Source organism: Hakea prostrata, chromosome 7, assembly GCF_041222555.1.
Source record: "Hakea prostrata isolate BN-2017 chromosome 7, UWA_Hpros_2, whole genome shotgun sequence".
Classification (NCBI taxonomy): domain Eukaryota; kingdom Viridiplantae; phylum Streptophyta; class Magnoliopsida; order Proteales; family Proteaceae; genus Hakea; species Hakea prostrata.
In genome coordinates, this window is record NC_142606.1 from 40,902,704 (window position 1) to 40,919,053 (window position 16,350).

The 16,350-nt window shown below is 39.4% G+C and overlaps 1 protein-coding gene across 3 annotated transcripts in view; it reads left to right on the top strand.

Moving 5' to 3' along the window:
• Positions 1–12,329, top strand: part of LOC149011164 (Vps51/Vps67 family (components of vesicular transport) protein) — a 55,967-nt gene extending 43,638 nt beyond the window's left edge. Inside the window, exons 14-22 of one of the 3 annotated variants that reach the window (XR_016174401.1) lie at positions 1,297–1,563; positions 1,697–1,813; positions 8,629–8,700; positions 8,781–8,831; positions 9,438–9,668; positions 9,789–9,965; positions 10,604–10,730; positions 10,986–11,064; positions 11,223–12,329. Coding sequence is in view for 2 of the 3 variants with exons in the window: in XM_089161208.1 (XP_089017334.1) it covers positions 1,297–1,563; positions 1,697–1,813; positions 8,629–8,700; positions 8,781–8,831; positions 9,438–9,668; positions 9,789–9,965; positions 10,604–10,720 (1,032 nt within the window). In the remaining variant the exon portion in view is untranslated. The other 2 variants (XM_089161208.1, XM_089161209.1) reach the window with 2 other exon arrangements.
• The last annotated feature ends 4,021 nt before the right edge of the window (positions 12,330–16,350 follow it).

The following is a 16,350-nucleotide window of genomic DNA, read 5'->3' on the forward strand; positions in this document are numbered from 1 at the left end:
TACAAAAAACCGTGATCTTGCAAGATTTGCAAAATGTTGGCCGAGATTTGGTAATTTTTTGGGCCCATCTCAAGGGTCCATCTCAAGGGGTTATATTAGGTTCGGTTGAAACTTGGTATTTATCCTACTTTAGGCCTTCTAAACACATTTGTAGCCTTAGATTTGTGACTATTACAAGCCTATGTATAAGTTCCAACTCAACCCTAAGTTTAAAACCGAAATACTGTAGGAATGAACATGCAATATTATAAAAGATGAAATATAGAACCATTAATTGATATAAACGAAAACCAAGTGATAAGATACATCAAATAACTTAAATTGTTTAGAATTCCATCCAGATCAATAGTTCAATTCTCAATAGAAGAATACATGTTCAGTCTCGAGAAATCATAACTTCATAAGAACAAGATGAAATGAAATCAATCAAGGCCCAAGGGTAACTAAGAAGCTCCTCCACCAGCTCCACACTCAAAGACCTACTCTAAAACATACTATTTGGGAAAAACCAACTTTGGGGGACTCGAGACAACAACCAAGATTGGGTGAAAAAGGGGTAAACTCGGCCAGGACCCTAGTCAAATCGGGATCTCGACTCAACTGAGATCTCGGTCGGTTTGGGGTAATTTATGGGCCTTGTACATGAACTTTACTTGACATGGTGAAAGAACAAGATCTAGCAAGTTCTCGTACTATGCCTGGCCGAACACAGCCCACCCCTTTCCCAACCCTAGAATGTCTTAACCAGCCTATTTCCTTCAACTTTAGAGTATTACAAACCCTAGAAGACTGCTGATTCACTTGAAGAGGATGTGTGGGTGGACCTACACCTAGGGCTAGCATCACTCAATAAAGTCTAGACCTTGGTTCACATCACCAGGTGCCTTATTGGGTCAAGGCCACAAGATGCATTGTCCGATGCAGGAAAGGTGACCACCTTAGATGCCATGTATCAGTTTTTATCATCAACAGTTATGCTGGTTTATGTTCGATTTTCTTTTTTCTTTTATGAATATGCTGATATTACATTTTATGCTTTGATTCCTATATGTAGATTTTCTCATAGACACATAGGGTGTCTAGTTGGGCCTCCATTTCTTAGGTTTCCTGGTTGTCTTGACAGCTATGCTTTAGCACCCACCCACTTCTACATATGAGATGAGAGAGGGGAGGTGCAGAATAGGGTTAATATTGGTGAACATCTGTCATTAGTGTTATAGTTAGTTATGCATATTCTATCATTAAATTTGTGTTTTTTTTCTTTGCTTCATTGTGTTCTTTTTTGTTCGTTTTCAGGATTTTCGTCGACTTCTTGATGTTAACCTAGGGCTACTGGTGAAGTTAAGGGATTTAATTACTGATTGGGTGCAAGAAGGGTTCCAAGAGTTCTTCAGGGCACTTGATGTTCACTTCCTTTCCCTGTCAGGAAGAAATGTTTCAGTCGGTCAAGAACAAGGTTCAGTAGATGGAATTCAGGGGGACAAGGTGCTTGCAGGACTTGTTCTTGTTCTTGCGCAACTTTCTGTTTTCATAGAACAACGTGCTATTCCTCGAATTACGGAGGTAATTATCTAGTAATCAGTTACATATGTTGATCTTATCTATGACTTTTGTCAATTTTCAGCTCTGGACTGCAATACGATTTTCTCCATATTCATAAGAACATGATATATGCTATTAAAAATCTACTATTCAGGAAATAGCTGCATCATTTTCTGGCGGTGGTGTGAGAAGCTATGAGAATGGACCAGCATTTGTTCCTGGGGAAATCTGCCGAATATTTCGGTCAGCTGGTGAAAAGTTTCTGCATCTTGTATGAGTGAAAACTTATCTATATTCATTGTCTGTCTTTTTGAATGCCTGAAACATATGCATTGAGTATCTAAAGATGACAATTTCTTTGTAAAAACTTACTTTTGACAACTTAAGCTAACAAAAGGGATCTTACCAATCTTGGTGAAGAAAATACTTTTTAAAGTCATCTAGGATATCTGAAAATATCTGGTTTTCTTTTGGGGGCTACATAAGAATATCATTTTTAGTTCTACTTTTACTTTTTGTGTGTCAATGTTGCATTTTACACTCATTATTTCAGATAATATCAAATGGTAATGCATGTTAAGAGCCAAATCCTTCATGTGCCTGGTAAGGCCCTTTGATGTTTGCTTCAAGTGGTATGGCAGAAGATAATATCCATGCAGGAAGGGATCTTAGATTATACTTGGCAACATGATGAAGATCTTCCTTGAAAAAATCGAAAGCCCTTTTTTACCAAAAGAAAAGGAAAGGAGAAAAAAAATGAGGAATTGAACATATATGACTTGGTGCTTTATGAGTCCACTAACTTTTTTTTTTTTTGGATGAATAAATAATTATATTAAAAGAAAGGAAAATGACCAAGGTCTTTAAGCAGAAGACTGAAAAGAAGAACTAAGACCCCGAGCAACAACAATAAGCATGTTCCTTGGGGTATTATCAACAAGGGGATGGGGAATAGCTAACCTTCTAGAAGAAACATCAAAATAGATGGCATTCCAAATCCTATCTATAAAGCGAGATTTGGAGGTCCATCTTCGAAGATTGCGCTCCCACCTAAGGTGATGGATCAAGGCACAGAACATTAGCTTACCGATCCGATTGTAGATGGAAGAACCTGAAAAGTTTTTTAAAATCCATGACCAATCTCGACCAAACCCGTAGGAACACCTCGAATGGGGCCATATGGAGGCAATGGCTTTTCCCTTGATAGATCTGGAGAAAGGGCAAGAAAAGAAAAAGTGCTCAAGGTTCTCCAAACCAAACCAACAGAGGATGCAGCTGGGGTTAACTGGGATGTGGCGGTCGGTAAGAAAGGATTGGGTGGGGAGGGCTTGGTTAAGGGCTCTCCAAAGGGTCAGGGACTTATGAGGGATGTGGCCTTTGAACCAAACCAAAGGGGGGCATGGGGTTTGTGGTTGTGGGATCTGAGAAGGTTCTAGGCCAAAGAGGTGGTGAAGGTTTTGGACGGGGAAGGTAGCCAAATGGTGAGGTCACAAGGGAGCTGAAGAGAGGAGGGAGAGATTCCCAAATCTGTGTGAGAATGGGCAGGGGGTAGAGATCCAGGCTCCATTTCAAATGAAGGCTGACAAGGGGTGGATTTGGGGATACGGGTGTCATAGAGAATGCGGGGACCTAAGTGGTTAAAGAGAATGCCCATCGGATGCCACACGTCAAGCTAAAAGGAAGTGGAAGAGCCAAAAGAGATGGAGATAGAAATAGTAGAGATTGCGCGGGGGCGTAGCAAGAGAATTTTCCTCCAAACCCATAAGGGGTTGGAGGGGATAGGAACAGTCCAAAAGGAATCTGACCCAAGTAGAAAAGAATAGACCCAACTAACCCAAATAAAATCATGCTTTGAGGCAATTTTCCAAATAAGTTTGAGAATGTAGGCTAAGTTAACATTAGAGATCTGGCGGATTCCCAGGCCACCTTTGGAGGTAGGGTGACAGATGAAAGACCAACTAACCGGGTGAATAAAGCGCGAGGCATCCTGTCCTTTACAAAGGAAGGCACAAAATAAAGATTCCATCGCATGGATGGTGGACTTGGGAATGGAGAAGATTCCACACCAATAGAGATAAGTGGACTGGAGGACAAAGCAGATGAGAACCACACGTCCGACAAAGGATAGAAGCTTACCCTTCCAAAGTTGCAATTTCTTAAGAATATTGTCGAGCATTGGGAGGCAATGGTGACGAGTGAGCCTACCGGGAATGAGCGGGAGGCCAAGAGAGACCACGAGAAAGGAGCTAGGCGAGAAACCCAATAGTTGGAGGAAAGAGGCTTGAAGTTGATCAGGGATACTAGAGAGGAAGATGGTGGACTAGCCAAGATTGACCCGAAGGCCAGAGAGGGATTCAAACTGCGAGAGAGCCAAGAGGATGGAGGAGATGGAAAGGTGGTCCACTTTAGAGAAGATCATGAGATCGTCCGCAAAAGCAAGATGAGTGAGGTTTAGGGATTTGCACTTGGGGATGGGGGATATGAGGAGTTGGTCAGTTTTGGATTGAAGGATGTGGGGGAGGACTTCCAAGGCTAGAGAGAAGAGGTAAGGAGAGAGAGAGCATCCCTGGCGGATGACAATACGGGAATGGAAGAATCCAGGTGGGGATCCATTGGCTATGATGGAGAATCAAGGAGAAGAGATACAGGTTTTGATCCAGTGGATGAAAGCGGGAGGGAAACCCATGGAAGAGAGGACATCACTAATGAAGTCCTAGCAAATGGAATCAAATGTTCTATGGAGATTAACCTTGAGGAGCACAGCCGAGGAGTGGGAAGATCTATCAAAGCCGCAGACAATCTTCACACAAAGAGGAATGCTATCCACAATACTACGGCCCAAGATAAAGGCCAATTGATTCGGACTCACAAGGGAGGGGAGGGTCTCTTTTAGTCTATTCTCTAAGACTTTAGAGATGAATTTGTAGATGAGGTTACAGAGGGAGATGGGTTGGAAATCAGGGAGGGAAGAGGCTCCTTACTTCTTGGGAATGAGACAGAGGAAAGTTTGACTGATGGAAGAGAGTTGAGAGGGGTTAAAGAAGAAGCTATGAATGGCATGGACAAGATCGTTCTCAATGAAATCCCAAGAGGCAAAGAAGAACCCATATTGAAACCATTAGGACCCAAGGCCTTGTTGGGCTTATGGGAGCAGATGGCAAGAAGGATTTCTTCCTAGGAAGGGATGCATTGAGGGAGGAGACTATAGAAGGATCGATGACTTTATTAATGAGGTTGGGGGGGAGGGGGTGCGGGGAGGAAGAAGGAGATGATCTCGGCCTTGATGGTTGTGGGATCGGAAATGCAAGTACCATTATTAGTGATGAGGGAGGGGATGAAGTTGAAGTTGTTTCGGGCCTTGAGAGATTGGTGGAAGCAAGCAAAATTGGAGTCCCGAGCTCAAGCCATTTGATTCTGACTTTCTGGCGGAAGAAGCTTTCTTCAGAGGAGAGGAGGGAAGCAAGCTCAGAGGAGAGGGTTTTCTCATTTCTTAGCAAGGGAGGGATTGAGTGAGTTTAAGATTTGATCTACAGGAGGTGACCCTAGAATTGATGTTGCCAAAGGAGGAGTTCCAAGATCGAAGAGCTTCCTTAGTGTTGCGAAGCTTTCGAGCAAAGGCAATAAGAGGGAGAGAGTGAAGTGGACCGGTTTAGACCAAGCTTCACGAACAGTGGGGATGAAGGAAGGGTCTGCAGTCCACATATCAAAAAATTTGATCGATTTTGGACCAAAGGAAGTGGGAGGAGAAAGCTTGATAAAGCAAGGAGAGTGATTGGAGAGATTAGAGTTAGAGAAAGAGACATGGGAAGAAGGGAAGGAAGATAACTAAGAAGGATTCACTAGGAAGTGATCCAGCTTGGAGGCAATTTTGGCCGCACCAAAACGGTGATTATGCCAAGTAAGGGGATGGCCCGACCAACAAAGGTTGGCGATAACCGAGTCATCAATGCAGGCATTGAAGTCATCCATCGCGACAAGATCCAAAGAGGAACCACCGACACACTCATCGGAGAATCTAATGATGTTAAATCCCCACCAATAACCCAGAGGAGATCAAGGGAGGAAGAAGAGATGGCTCTAATGTCCTCCCAAAGGGGGGTCGATTGGCGGCACGATTGAAACCGTAGGTGACAATGAAAAGAAATGGAGGGGTGAGATTGCCTAGAATACTAAGAATTTGAAGGAAGGGTCCACCTAGGTGGATTTCCTAAGGCCTATTTGACTATCACCTTAGCGGTATCAAACAAGGTTAGGCCCTTATTTATGCGTAATATAATTTAAGTAAACAGAACCTTCTTAAGATGCTTTTCATAAATAAGCAGATAATGCACACAACCCCAAACACCCCCCCACCCCCACCCCAAAAAAAAAAAAAAAAAAAAAGGAATCTAATAATAATAGTTTCAAATAAATTTTCAGAAGGATAATAGTCAACCCTTAGTTTAAGAACGAAAATTGGATTTTAGGTGAAATTTTCACCTTTCATTGCTGATCAAATCTTAAAAGATTGCCAAGAAAAAACCATAAGAGTGGTAAAAAATGGTAAATTGTTGTGACATTTTAAAAATATATTTCCATTGAGAACGAATTTTGACAGCCTTCATTTGCTGCACTATATAACGTCTGACCTAAACATAATTCCCTTCAATATAACTCAATTTGAAGCAAACTTAAATTTGTTGGAGAGCTGGTTTTATGCACCACCTTATTCGAAAACTCATGTTAAAATATAATCAGTTGGCCTATCAAACTTCTTAGAGAACTGAAACATTTCTCAAACTTTAGAGCAGTTTAGATACTTATAGATAAGATCGTTTTCTAGGAACTGTATGAACCAAATGTTTGGCTAGGCATATTAGGACAATGACCAAATCAAGAACTGTATAGATAAAAGGCATTTTTTAAGTGTAGCTAACTTCCAATAGCTTGTCTGTTTAAATTTTGTCTTTCAGTTCTGTGTTGATTTTTTATGACTTTATGTGGCTTAATATCGGTTTTTGATGACTTGATGTGTCCTAATGCTGATATTTGAGGATGTACGGTATATATTTTAGCATACTAAACAATGAATGATAAGAGGGGAAATAAAAAAATAGAACTTGCACAACTTGGTTTGCCTTGACTGCTGTGCTAATAATCCAATAGAAACCCTGAGAATGTTAGACCAACTGTAATATCATTTATTATTCGCTTCTGGATTTGATGGTGACATGAGCAACAGGTGCAAGTCTGTATTTATGCATGCTCCTCATAACCCACACCATGAACTGGTAATCATAGTTCATTTGGATAAGTCTCTTTAAAAGCAAAAAAGAACCCTATTAGGGAAGCCATTTGCTAGGGTATACAGGCCATGTGGACAAACCAAGTCTCCTTGAGAGGGCTGAGGGGGTTACTAGTACCCTGTGGCCCTACCAGCAACCCAGGGAATTTCAGCCAGCATAGGGGTATTTGGGACCCCTAGTAAAGCCCAATCTGACCTAATTTGATTCAAAGTCCTAGTAGGGGTTTAGATCTACTTTTATTTTTTAATTTGAGTCCTTATTTGTTTAGTTACTGAAGAGTCCTAGTTAGGTTGGGATTCCCAAGTAGTAAGAGATTCTCCTAGTTACAGCCTACTTCCTACAAGTATTCCATAACTACTTTTATTTTTCAATTTGGATCCTTCTAGAGTAAGATATGATTGAGTCATTGTATGACTAAGAGTCCTTGGTCCAAGTAGGATTCCTAGTTTGAGCAATTTTCAAAAATCCAATCCTAGTGTGAGTTCCTTCTTGAAGGCTATAAATAAGCCTCTTTAGCTTGTACCGAATCAGATTATAATTATTGAATTAAATTGAGAATTGAATGAGCTAAGAGGTTGGACTCATGGCTTCCCTTGGAGGGAACTTGTGGCTGCTACTTGTGAAGAATTCTGCAGAACTTGGAGAATTCGTTGAATCCTATGCATCCTTCAAGTAGGTAAAAGTAAAACACCCCACCCCTAGTCCAGCGATTCCCCTCTCATCCCTTCCATCTGCAGCCTTCCCCATCCTCCCAAACCCTAAAACCTACTGTTACAGCCCCCTCCCCCATCATATAGCATCTCTCCCCTTTCCTGTACCCTGCAGCAGCCCCCTATCCCCTCCATCAGCCCCAATCCCTTAAACACTCTCTTCTTATCAATCCCAGCCCTCTTTTCTTACTTCCCCCTTCTTCTAACTTGCGGCAGCATAGAAAATCCCAGGAAAACTAAACACCAGAAATTTTACCTAACCTAAAACCGTATGCTTCCCTTGACCAATACCCACCCCTTTTAGGAACTAGACAGCTCCCCCAACCTACCTTTGGTTCCCAGTTCAGTCCCTCCCCTTTTCCCTAAACCCTAGAAATCCTTACTCTTCATCTTCTTCATTAGAAACCCTAAAACCCTAAATTTTCAAATTCCTAATTTTCTCTAACCATTCATCCAAACCCTAAGCCCTTTTAGAATTAACTTCCCTCAACCCAAAGAGACACTCGATCCTAAACCTAACCCCAATTCAAACCCCAGAATCTTAAGAAACCCTAATTTCCAAAACCCCTAGACTTAGAATTCAATTCTGAAAATAAAATTACAGCAAACAATTAGACTTGAAATTCAAAACCCTAGCCAAGCCTAACCCTACCCCATTCCCAACACTAGACACTCTTTCCAGCCAAACCCATCAATCATAGCGTACTGCAAACCCTAGATTACTGCTGAACCTAGATGTAGGTCTTGCATCAATCAATTAAATCCTAGATCCCTGGTTTCCATCAGTCCTGTTCTCAAAAACTCCATGTTACCAATTGGGTTGGTTCCGTGGAGGAAAAAATATTTAAACATGAGATGGGAAAGTGGTTGTTTTCTCAAGATATCTAATGTTAGCCAGTACCCTTAAGCACTGGTTTTGAGTCCCTTGGCAATATTAGTTTCAAATGATTGAGAATTGTGATGTTGAATAGAACCAGTTCACTGTTTCATCACAGAAAACAATAAGAAATGCTACTGCAATCCATGTCTCAAAAATGTGTGGATGTTATTAATGTTCCAGTACTTAATCTCATGAATACTTTTCTTTGCAGTATATCAATATGAGAACCCAGAAAGTATCTGTCCTTCTGAGGAAAAGGTTTATGACACCAAACTGGATCAAGGTAGGTTTGTAATTTTTGTCTCACTGAACTTGAGGGAATTGTTGGATATCATCTGATTGAACTTAACAATAATCAAACAGCACAAGGAACCAAGAGAAGTGCATATGTTCGTTGATCTATTTCTTCAAGAGGTATGTTCAAATTCTATGTCCCTAAGGTTTTTTTGTTTTTTCTTCCCCTCCATTTTTGAAAGTTCAGATTTCAATGAGGGGAGCAAGTTTCCTACTGCTATCCAGGTGGAAGGCATTCTGCCTGTGGACCTTTTCTTTTTGGGGCCAGGTGGCAGTGTCTCCCTGTCTGGATGGCCCCAAATTTGAGACTGGTGTCCATGGTATTATTTTACTGTGGACTGATTTGTTTCTGGACTGCCACATGTTAGAAGAATGATCTGAAATTGTTAGGGGAATGCGTGGGAACACACCTTTGAGATAAGCCACCAAATTTAACGTATGATTTATCCAAGCGATTGTATATATCCAATGGCTGGAGTTACATGTTGACTAGTCCATGTGGTGAAAAATGGGTCATACAAACAGGATGTCCTAAGATTCAAAATGGGCAGAACACTTCTCTTCAAAAAGAATATTTTAAGTTTCAACACATTCTTGTTCTTCAAATTTTCTTGTCAGTTTTGGTTACCGTCTTGTACTGATATAAGTTACCAGTTTACTGATGATATATACATTATTTTAAAAGGGCTTATGCTTAGCTTCTCTGTATGTCTTTCCGGTCTTTAGTTGGAAGCAATAGGCGCCGAAGTAAAGCAGATTTTACCTCAAGGTATCAACCGCAAACACCGACGAGCTGACAGCAATGGTAGCACTGCTTCCTCCCGCAGCAACTCAACGCGTGAAGATAAAATGACCCGTTCAAATACACAGCGTGCCCGGAGCCAGCTTCTCGAAACACATCTAGCAAAGCTATTCAAGCAAAAAATGGAAATTTTCACAAAACTTGAATATACACAGGTATTCTTTTGGTAATGAAGTGACTAATCAGATTTTTCTTTTTTTTTTTTTTTTTTTTTAAATCAAAGAACTAATCAGATTCGTAGAGAGATTTATCTGACATTTGTTGTAAACTTCTAGGAGTCTGTTATATCTACAGCAGTGAAACTATGCCTTAAGAGCTTGCAAGAATTCGTCCGGCTCCAGACTTTCAATCGGAGTGGATTTCAGCAAATACAGTTGGATATTCAGTTCCTGAGATCTCCTTTGAAAGAAATTGTTGAAGATGAAGCTGCCATAGATTTCCTATTGGATGAGGTAAAAGAATATTGTTTTAACTGCGTCAGATTTTCATTGTAGATAGAAGTGAACATTGGGCGATGAGTTGGGCAGGCTGAAGCTGTGTGCCTGCCTAACCCTGGCACATCCTCAGTGGTATACTTGGGTTTCCATGTGGTTTGAATAGATCCAACATGGGGTGTGAAAAATCAAGTCCATCCTTGAGCTTTCTTCAGGTTGGTTCGAGGTTCCGCTTGGTTCAGTCTGGTTAGCAGTGCCTTCCCCTATGGAAAATAACAAATTACCTATTAAATGAAACTGGAGATTAGTTGCTCAATATTACACATTGCATTTCTTGGCACAACATGCCAACATCGAGCTGGCCTGCTTAAGAGTCTTCTTTTTAGAACCAAGGATATAATCAGAATGTCCCAATCATGGACTATATTTTTTTCATTTAAACTCAGTTTCAGTTTGGAGCAAGATCTGCTGGATTATTTGCTTGTGCTTCCTCCTTCCTACATATACATGTATTCTTGTATGGTTTTTGATAGATTATACTTGTTTGTTTACAAAAACTGCATTGAAGTCCACACCCCTGTGCTGCCATACTCAGAAAAGTAGTCTCCTTGTATCTCAATACAACCAATGGGTTTTTTTTTTTTGGGGGTGTACAGGTAGTTGTTGCAGCTGCTGAGAGGTGTCTGGACCCAACACACCTTGAACCTGCCATTGTGGACAAATTAGTTCAAGCAAAATTGGCTAGAAGCAGGGACCAGAACACAAGTTCATGAATTATTGAAGGTAAAACTGGTACTCCAGTGCATTTTTATAATGGCTTAAACTATGAACCTCTCCTAACTTTTTTCTTTCACAATTTTGATCTGACTAATGAACTAAATTCTGTAATAACCCCCATACTTAAAGAGTAACGGATCACAGTTTTGTACATTGTTATTACATTAACATTGGCATTGTTGAGGATTTGTTTAGACTCAAGAAACTGTGGATCAATATTGGCACTGTTAAGTTGTAAGTTTTCACTGTTGCTGGTGTCAGGTTCTTCAGCGGCCAGTATCACGGCTTTAAAAGCCCTCTAAAAGACAAAATGTTATTTCATCTAAGATGTCTTTTATGGGTATGGCAGACGTGAAGGCAATGTTTTCTGCATGGACAATGTTATTGTGGCTTTGTTTATTTCAACATAAATTGTTTTCCTGGAAATCAATTATTTTGTATAATTTTTCATTTTTTCTTCTGTTGGCCCCTTTTTTCTTTTTGGTGGGACATGACCAGGAAGCATATTTTAGCTGGATTTGAATGAGGGGAGGGATCCAGCACAATATGGTAGAGGTGGAGTCTTCAATGGTCCCAAGAATCCCAATGATCAATATACTCTTGTTGACTTGGAAAAACAGCATACTTTCCAATTTTTGCATTGTATTTCTGTAAAATAGCCTCTCTTACTGATCTGTGTATATCTTTATATTGATTTTCGGAGAACTTCATCCTTTTTGTGTTACATGTTGGCAAATAGACTTTTTTCTTATCCTTAAACAATTATTTTTGGTTTTTTTAAATATAGTAAATATTTTAAGGCAAAAACACTGCCTAAGAAACAGATTTTGGATGACAGAATTGTCATGAGCCACTTTGAGCTTTTGTAGATACTAGCAGGTTAATTTTCTTTGTTTTTTCAATACAGGACATGAGTATTTTGAGCATCTCTTGCTGAGTTTTGCCCTAAATTCAGTTCAGTTTTCTTATCTATATGCATGTTACTCCTGTGTAGTTTGTATCAGTTAGGAGGATCTTAACCAGATACTGAATGATAGAATCTTGGAGATCAATGCATTTGGTAGATGGGGAAAAGTTGAAGTTTACTCTTTAACAGCTTAATTGAATCTAGTATGATACCATGATATCAATGCCTATTCAGTTTGTGTGTGATCCATAATTGGCCCGAGTTGGATCAGGATTTGGATATTATTCCCAAACGGATCTCATACGATACCAATATCTATTAGATTTATGTGTGATTTACAACTGATCTAAGTTGGATCAGATATCGATGCATCAAGAGCTTTCTGCATTTTGAGGTATTTTCATGTTGTACTTTGATAAGCTTTTTGGATTGTCTACCGATTTTCAGCCATATAAACTTTGATTTTGATCAACTGCTGGGTTACTCTAAATTAATCTATTTATATGTACACCATATATCCTTGTATTTTTTGGGACATCTCTATTTGTCGATTCTTGTTTCCAAATTCCCAGATTTTCTGAGCTTTGTGTTACTTGGCAAGCTCTATTTGGGCTGAAACGTGAACTGTAAACAGAGGACCTTGAAATCTGTCTGTCCATAAAATTTGAACTGTGCCAGACAAATTTATGCAGATAATTTATTTGACCACATAGACGTTTTCTTTTTCCTGGTAGCAGTAAGTATTAAAGATTATGGAGTACTGGGTCAATCAGAAGGGAGTGGTAGATGTTTGAGTACCCAAAACAAACTTGGATAGAAGATGGTTCTTCTTTTCATTTCTAAGATGTTGAACAAAAATATCGTGGTTGAAGAGAGAAATCCATTGGACTAAATCACTTTCCTCACGGGCGACCAAATGGAGCTTCATCTGATATTATTATGATGCTATGAATATATGTATATACACCTGCAAATTTAGGGTTGTTATTAGTAGTTGAAGCTTGATTGGGATGTCGAACTAGACTGTGGAAACTGCAAATAACATTCGAGGGAGTGTGTTTACAATTTACCACTGGATCACTTCTGTGAACTCATAAATATATTTTCTTCAACAACCCTATTTCCATCTGCTTCCTTGACTCCCATTGCAGAATGAAATTTGTGATCCACCAACATGTTTTTGAAAGAGTGATAATTATGTTGATATGGGCTAAGAATGCTGCTTGTGTGGCCCCTGTGACAGCATGGGCCGGCCTGCCCAAGCATTAAATATGGGGGTAGGGTGGTCATTTAACCACCTTGTACTGTTGTGAAGAGGTGCAACCAAACAGCTCTTGTACTATTAGATATAGTGGATGTGCTTCTAAGTTCTAACACAGCAGTAGCAGCCTTCTATATAAAGGCAATAAGTTCAAGGAAGTCATGGCTTTGAACTTTCTACCTACCCCTTGGGCCTGTGGGCCCTCAATTGCTATGGCTGGTTGATGATGAAAAGAAAGATACACTGATGAATCAAAATCTGCTTAGATGATTATAAAAGAAACAACAATGAAAACTAGTCGTGCCTGTAGTGTAAAATCAAATCGTTACAGCTGAAGATGAGAAATTTCTGCCAAAAAAAAGTTCTGGGTTAATTGCAAAAGAGAGTTTTGAGAGAGTCTAGGATTATGCGAGCACAGAGACCAATCCATTGACGATGAAAAAAAAACAAATATATACTGAAGATTATAGAACTTGAATTTGAAATCTGATATGCAACTTATTTAGATGTATTCTATATATCCTGCAGTTGTGTTTCTCACATCACTCTTCTATGTGACAAACTAGATAATGTATTCATCCAAGGGGAAATTTACACTTGAAAATGCGAGTTTTGAAACAAATAAGGAGTCTGAATCTTCTCACATATCTCCATCACACATTTAGAAGGAGTCCATCTAATGGTATTTATAGCTCTACTCTTATATGTGGGAGAGGGGTGTGTGAGGAGAGGACAATGATCCCAACTCACATAGAGGCTTCTCTGAGCTTACACGTTGGGGAATCAGCTGAAAGTATACTATATTTGATCTCAGCTCTCATAGTTTCAAGTTCTGCTGGTTGAGAAACTAAACCCATTTCCACTAAGGTGCCAGGTTCTCAATATCACCTAGTCAGTCTATTGATTCTCTCTCTTTATTCACCCCACTATGAAATGGAATGGAAGACTTGACAAGTCTTACAAGCTATTGTGGCCGTAACAAAGTAGTTGTTTTCTTTGACAAAAAATTGTCAATAGAGATTTCATTCCTTTTTCAAATCAATGGAATGAGGGTTCAAGAGCGTGCCATTGTGGACCATCACCATGAACCACATATAGTGGCATGTAACCTTACAGCGTTAAAGTCTTGAATTTCTCAATTGTGTGGAATGGGAAGTGCATATGCCAATTATTACTAATTTTGGATGTGTGCCAACTTAAAATAGAGGTTGTTGACTGCAAGCGTTGATCAAGAGCTTTAAGGCACTGTTCCATGAACGGAATCTCTTCTTATCATTAGAATGATTGTCTTTTGGTAGTTTTCTCAACTCAGACTAGTTCGCTACCTAGTAAGATACTATCACATAAGTGGATTGACTTAACAAGTGAAAAAGGACGAATTGGGTGGTATTAAGTGCAGTTTTTCTATGTAATTTTACTTTAATAAATATTATTAAGAGATTGTTTGGATGGCTTGATTGATTCCTAGTATTGATTTGACAAGTAAACAGAGCATAAATATAAATTTTATTTTGTAAGAAAATTTCAAAATGTAAAAATTCAAAATATTATTTTTTCCTTCATTGGAAATAATGATTTATTTTTAGATTGAACACATGTTATGAATAAGGACTCTTATTTTTATTACATTAACTTGCAAGCCATAGAGTGGAAACAGGTCAAACCATTAGACATGGTATTGACTGGGCCATCCAAACCAGAGAGTTAGCGAGGTTGTTTTCTTCCCTTCATATAAAGAGAAACATTACATTTGGCAAACAACGAAAACAACAAAGATACATCACCATAACATGACATAACTGAAACTAGGTCTTGCACTTCTTAAACCATTGGCGGTTGTGCAACTAAGTGACCACCAATAACTTCCCACCGGAAACTTTCACTGATGCAGCCAACAATCCAACTTCATGTGTTAGATCAAGATCAACCATGATTGTGGACGTTTCATTGGTAATACTGAACTACAGAAAGCAACTAAAGCATTTGAGGCTGGTAGTGTACCATAATCAACATCCTTTGCGGCTTTCCTTGCTCTAGTAAGAAATTATCCTAACTCTACTTTGAGATGAAAAAAAATATGAACACTATAAGAGTTGAAACATGTTCTATTAGTTTTTTTTTTTTTTTTAATTTTTTTAAATCTATATTATTTATATATTAAGTTTCAAAAATTAATTTTTGCATTTCTTTTATTTAATTATTTTGTTAGTGTGTGGGACCCATGAGGTAAGGGTGGTAATGAGGCACCATGAATAAAGGAGGCCTTTCATGACCTTGGTTATGAGGCTCTTAATAACATTGGTTATCGGTCTTAATGGTCTTGATCATGGTGGTGTGGTGGGGTTACTTGAAGGGTGGAATTTACTTCAATTCTAACTCTTGATCATCAATTCTCATTTCAACTTCATGACCATTCATGGCCATTACCATGAGTGGGGTTGAGGTTATTGAATGGATTAAATCCAATTCATTGCCTTAAGAATCTTAAGGGGTGTAAGGTGAGGTTTAGGCCTATATAAACCCAACATTTCCTTGCATGTGGTGTGCTAATAGAGACACTCCTCACTCACATTGTTTTACAAAGTTCATTTCTTTCTTGAGTTGTCTAAGTGTTGTGCTCTAGCTTTTTGGCTCCTTGAAGTAGGGGTGCAAGCTTGGCCCTGGCAGCCCTGACCCGCCCTAAGCCCGCCCTGAGCCCGAATAGGGCTTGGGCTAAAGATTTTGGCCCTAAAGGCGGGTTAGGGCCAAAATATTCCGGCCTTGAACTAGGGCCAGGGGAGCCCGGGATTACTCTCGGCCGCCAGCCCATCCCCGTCCCCGATTTTTAGCCCCGACCCAAGCCCCGATTTTGGCCCCGATTTTGGCCCCGATCTTGGCCCTAATTTTGGCCCCGATCTTGACCCCGACCCAGGCCCCGATCCTAGCCCCGATTTTGGCCCTGATTCTCGCCCTGATCCTGGCCCTAATCTTGGCCCTGATATTAGCCCTGACCCTGATCTTGGCCCTGATTTAAGTCTAAAGACTCTGGACCCTCCACCCACATGGAGAGAAATTAATTGTAATACATATAGGTGGATACTTGACACATGTCAAATTTTAAAAACACGATCATGTTTTGTAGAAAATTAATAAAAATAAACTATAACCTCATTACCAATGTAATAAGCATCTATTTGATTTTGGCCATGATCCTGACCCTAATTTTGGCTCTAATATTAATATTAATTTGACGATGATTATGTACTATAGTACTAGATTTTTACCCTGATCTTCATACTAACATTGATATGAGTCTTGATTTTGATATTTAGTCACTTTGATCATATTAAACTATAAATTCACTTTTTATATTATTTTTAAGGTAATTTTTATTTTTCCAACAAAGTCATTTTTAGTTCAATAAAATATGGATTTTGTTTTTTGACTAAGGCGAGATAATATATTATAAATAATAAAAA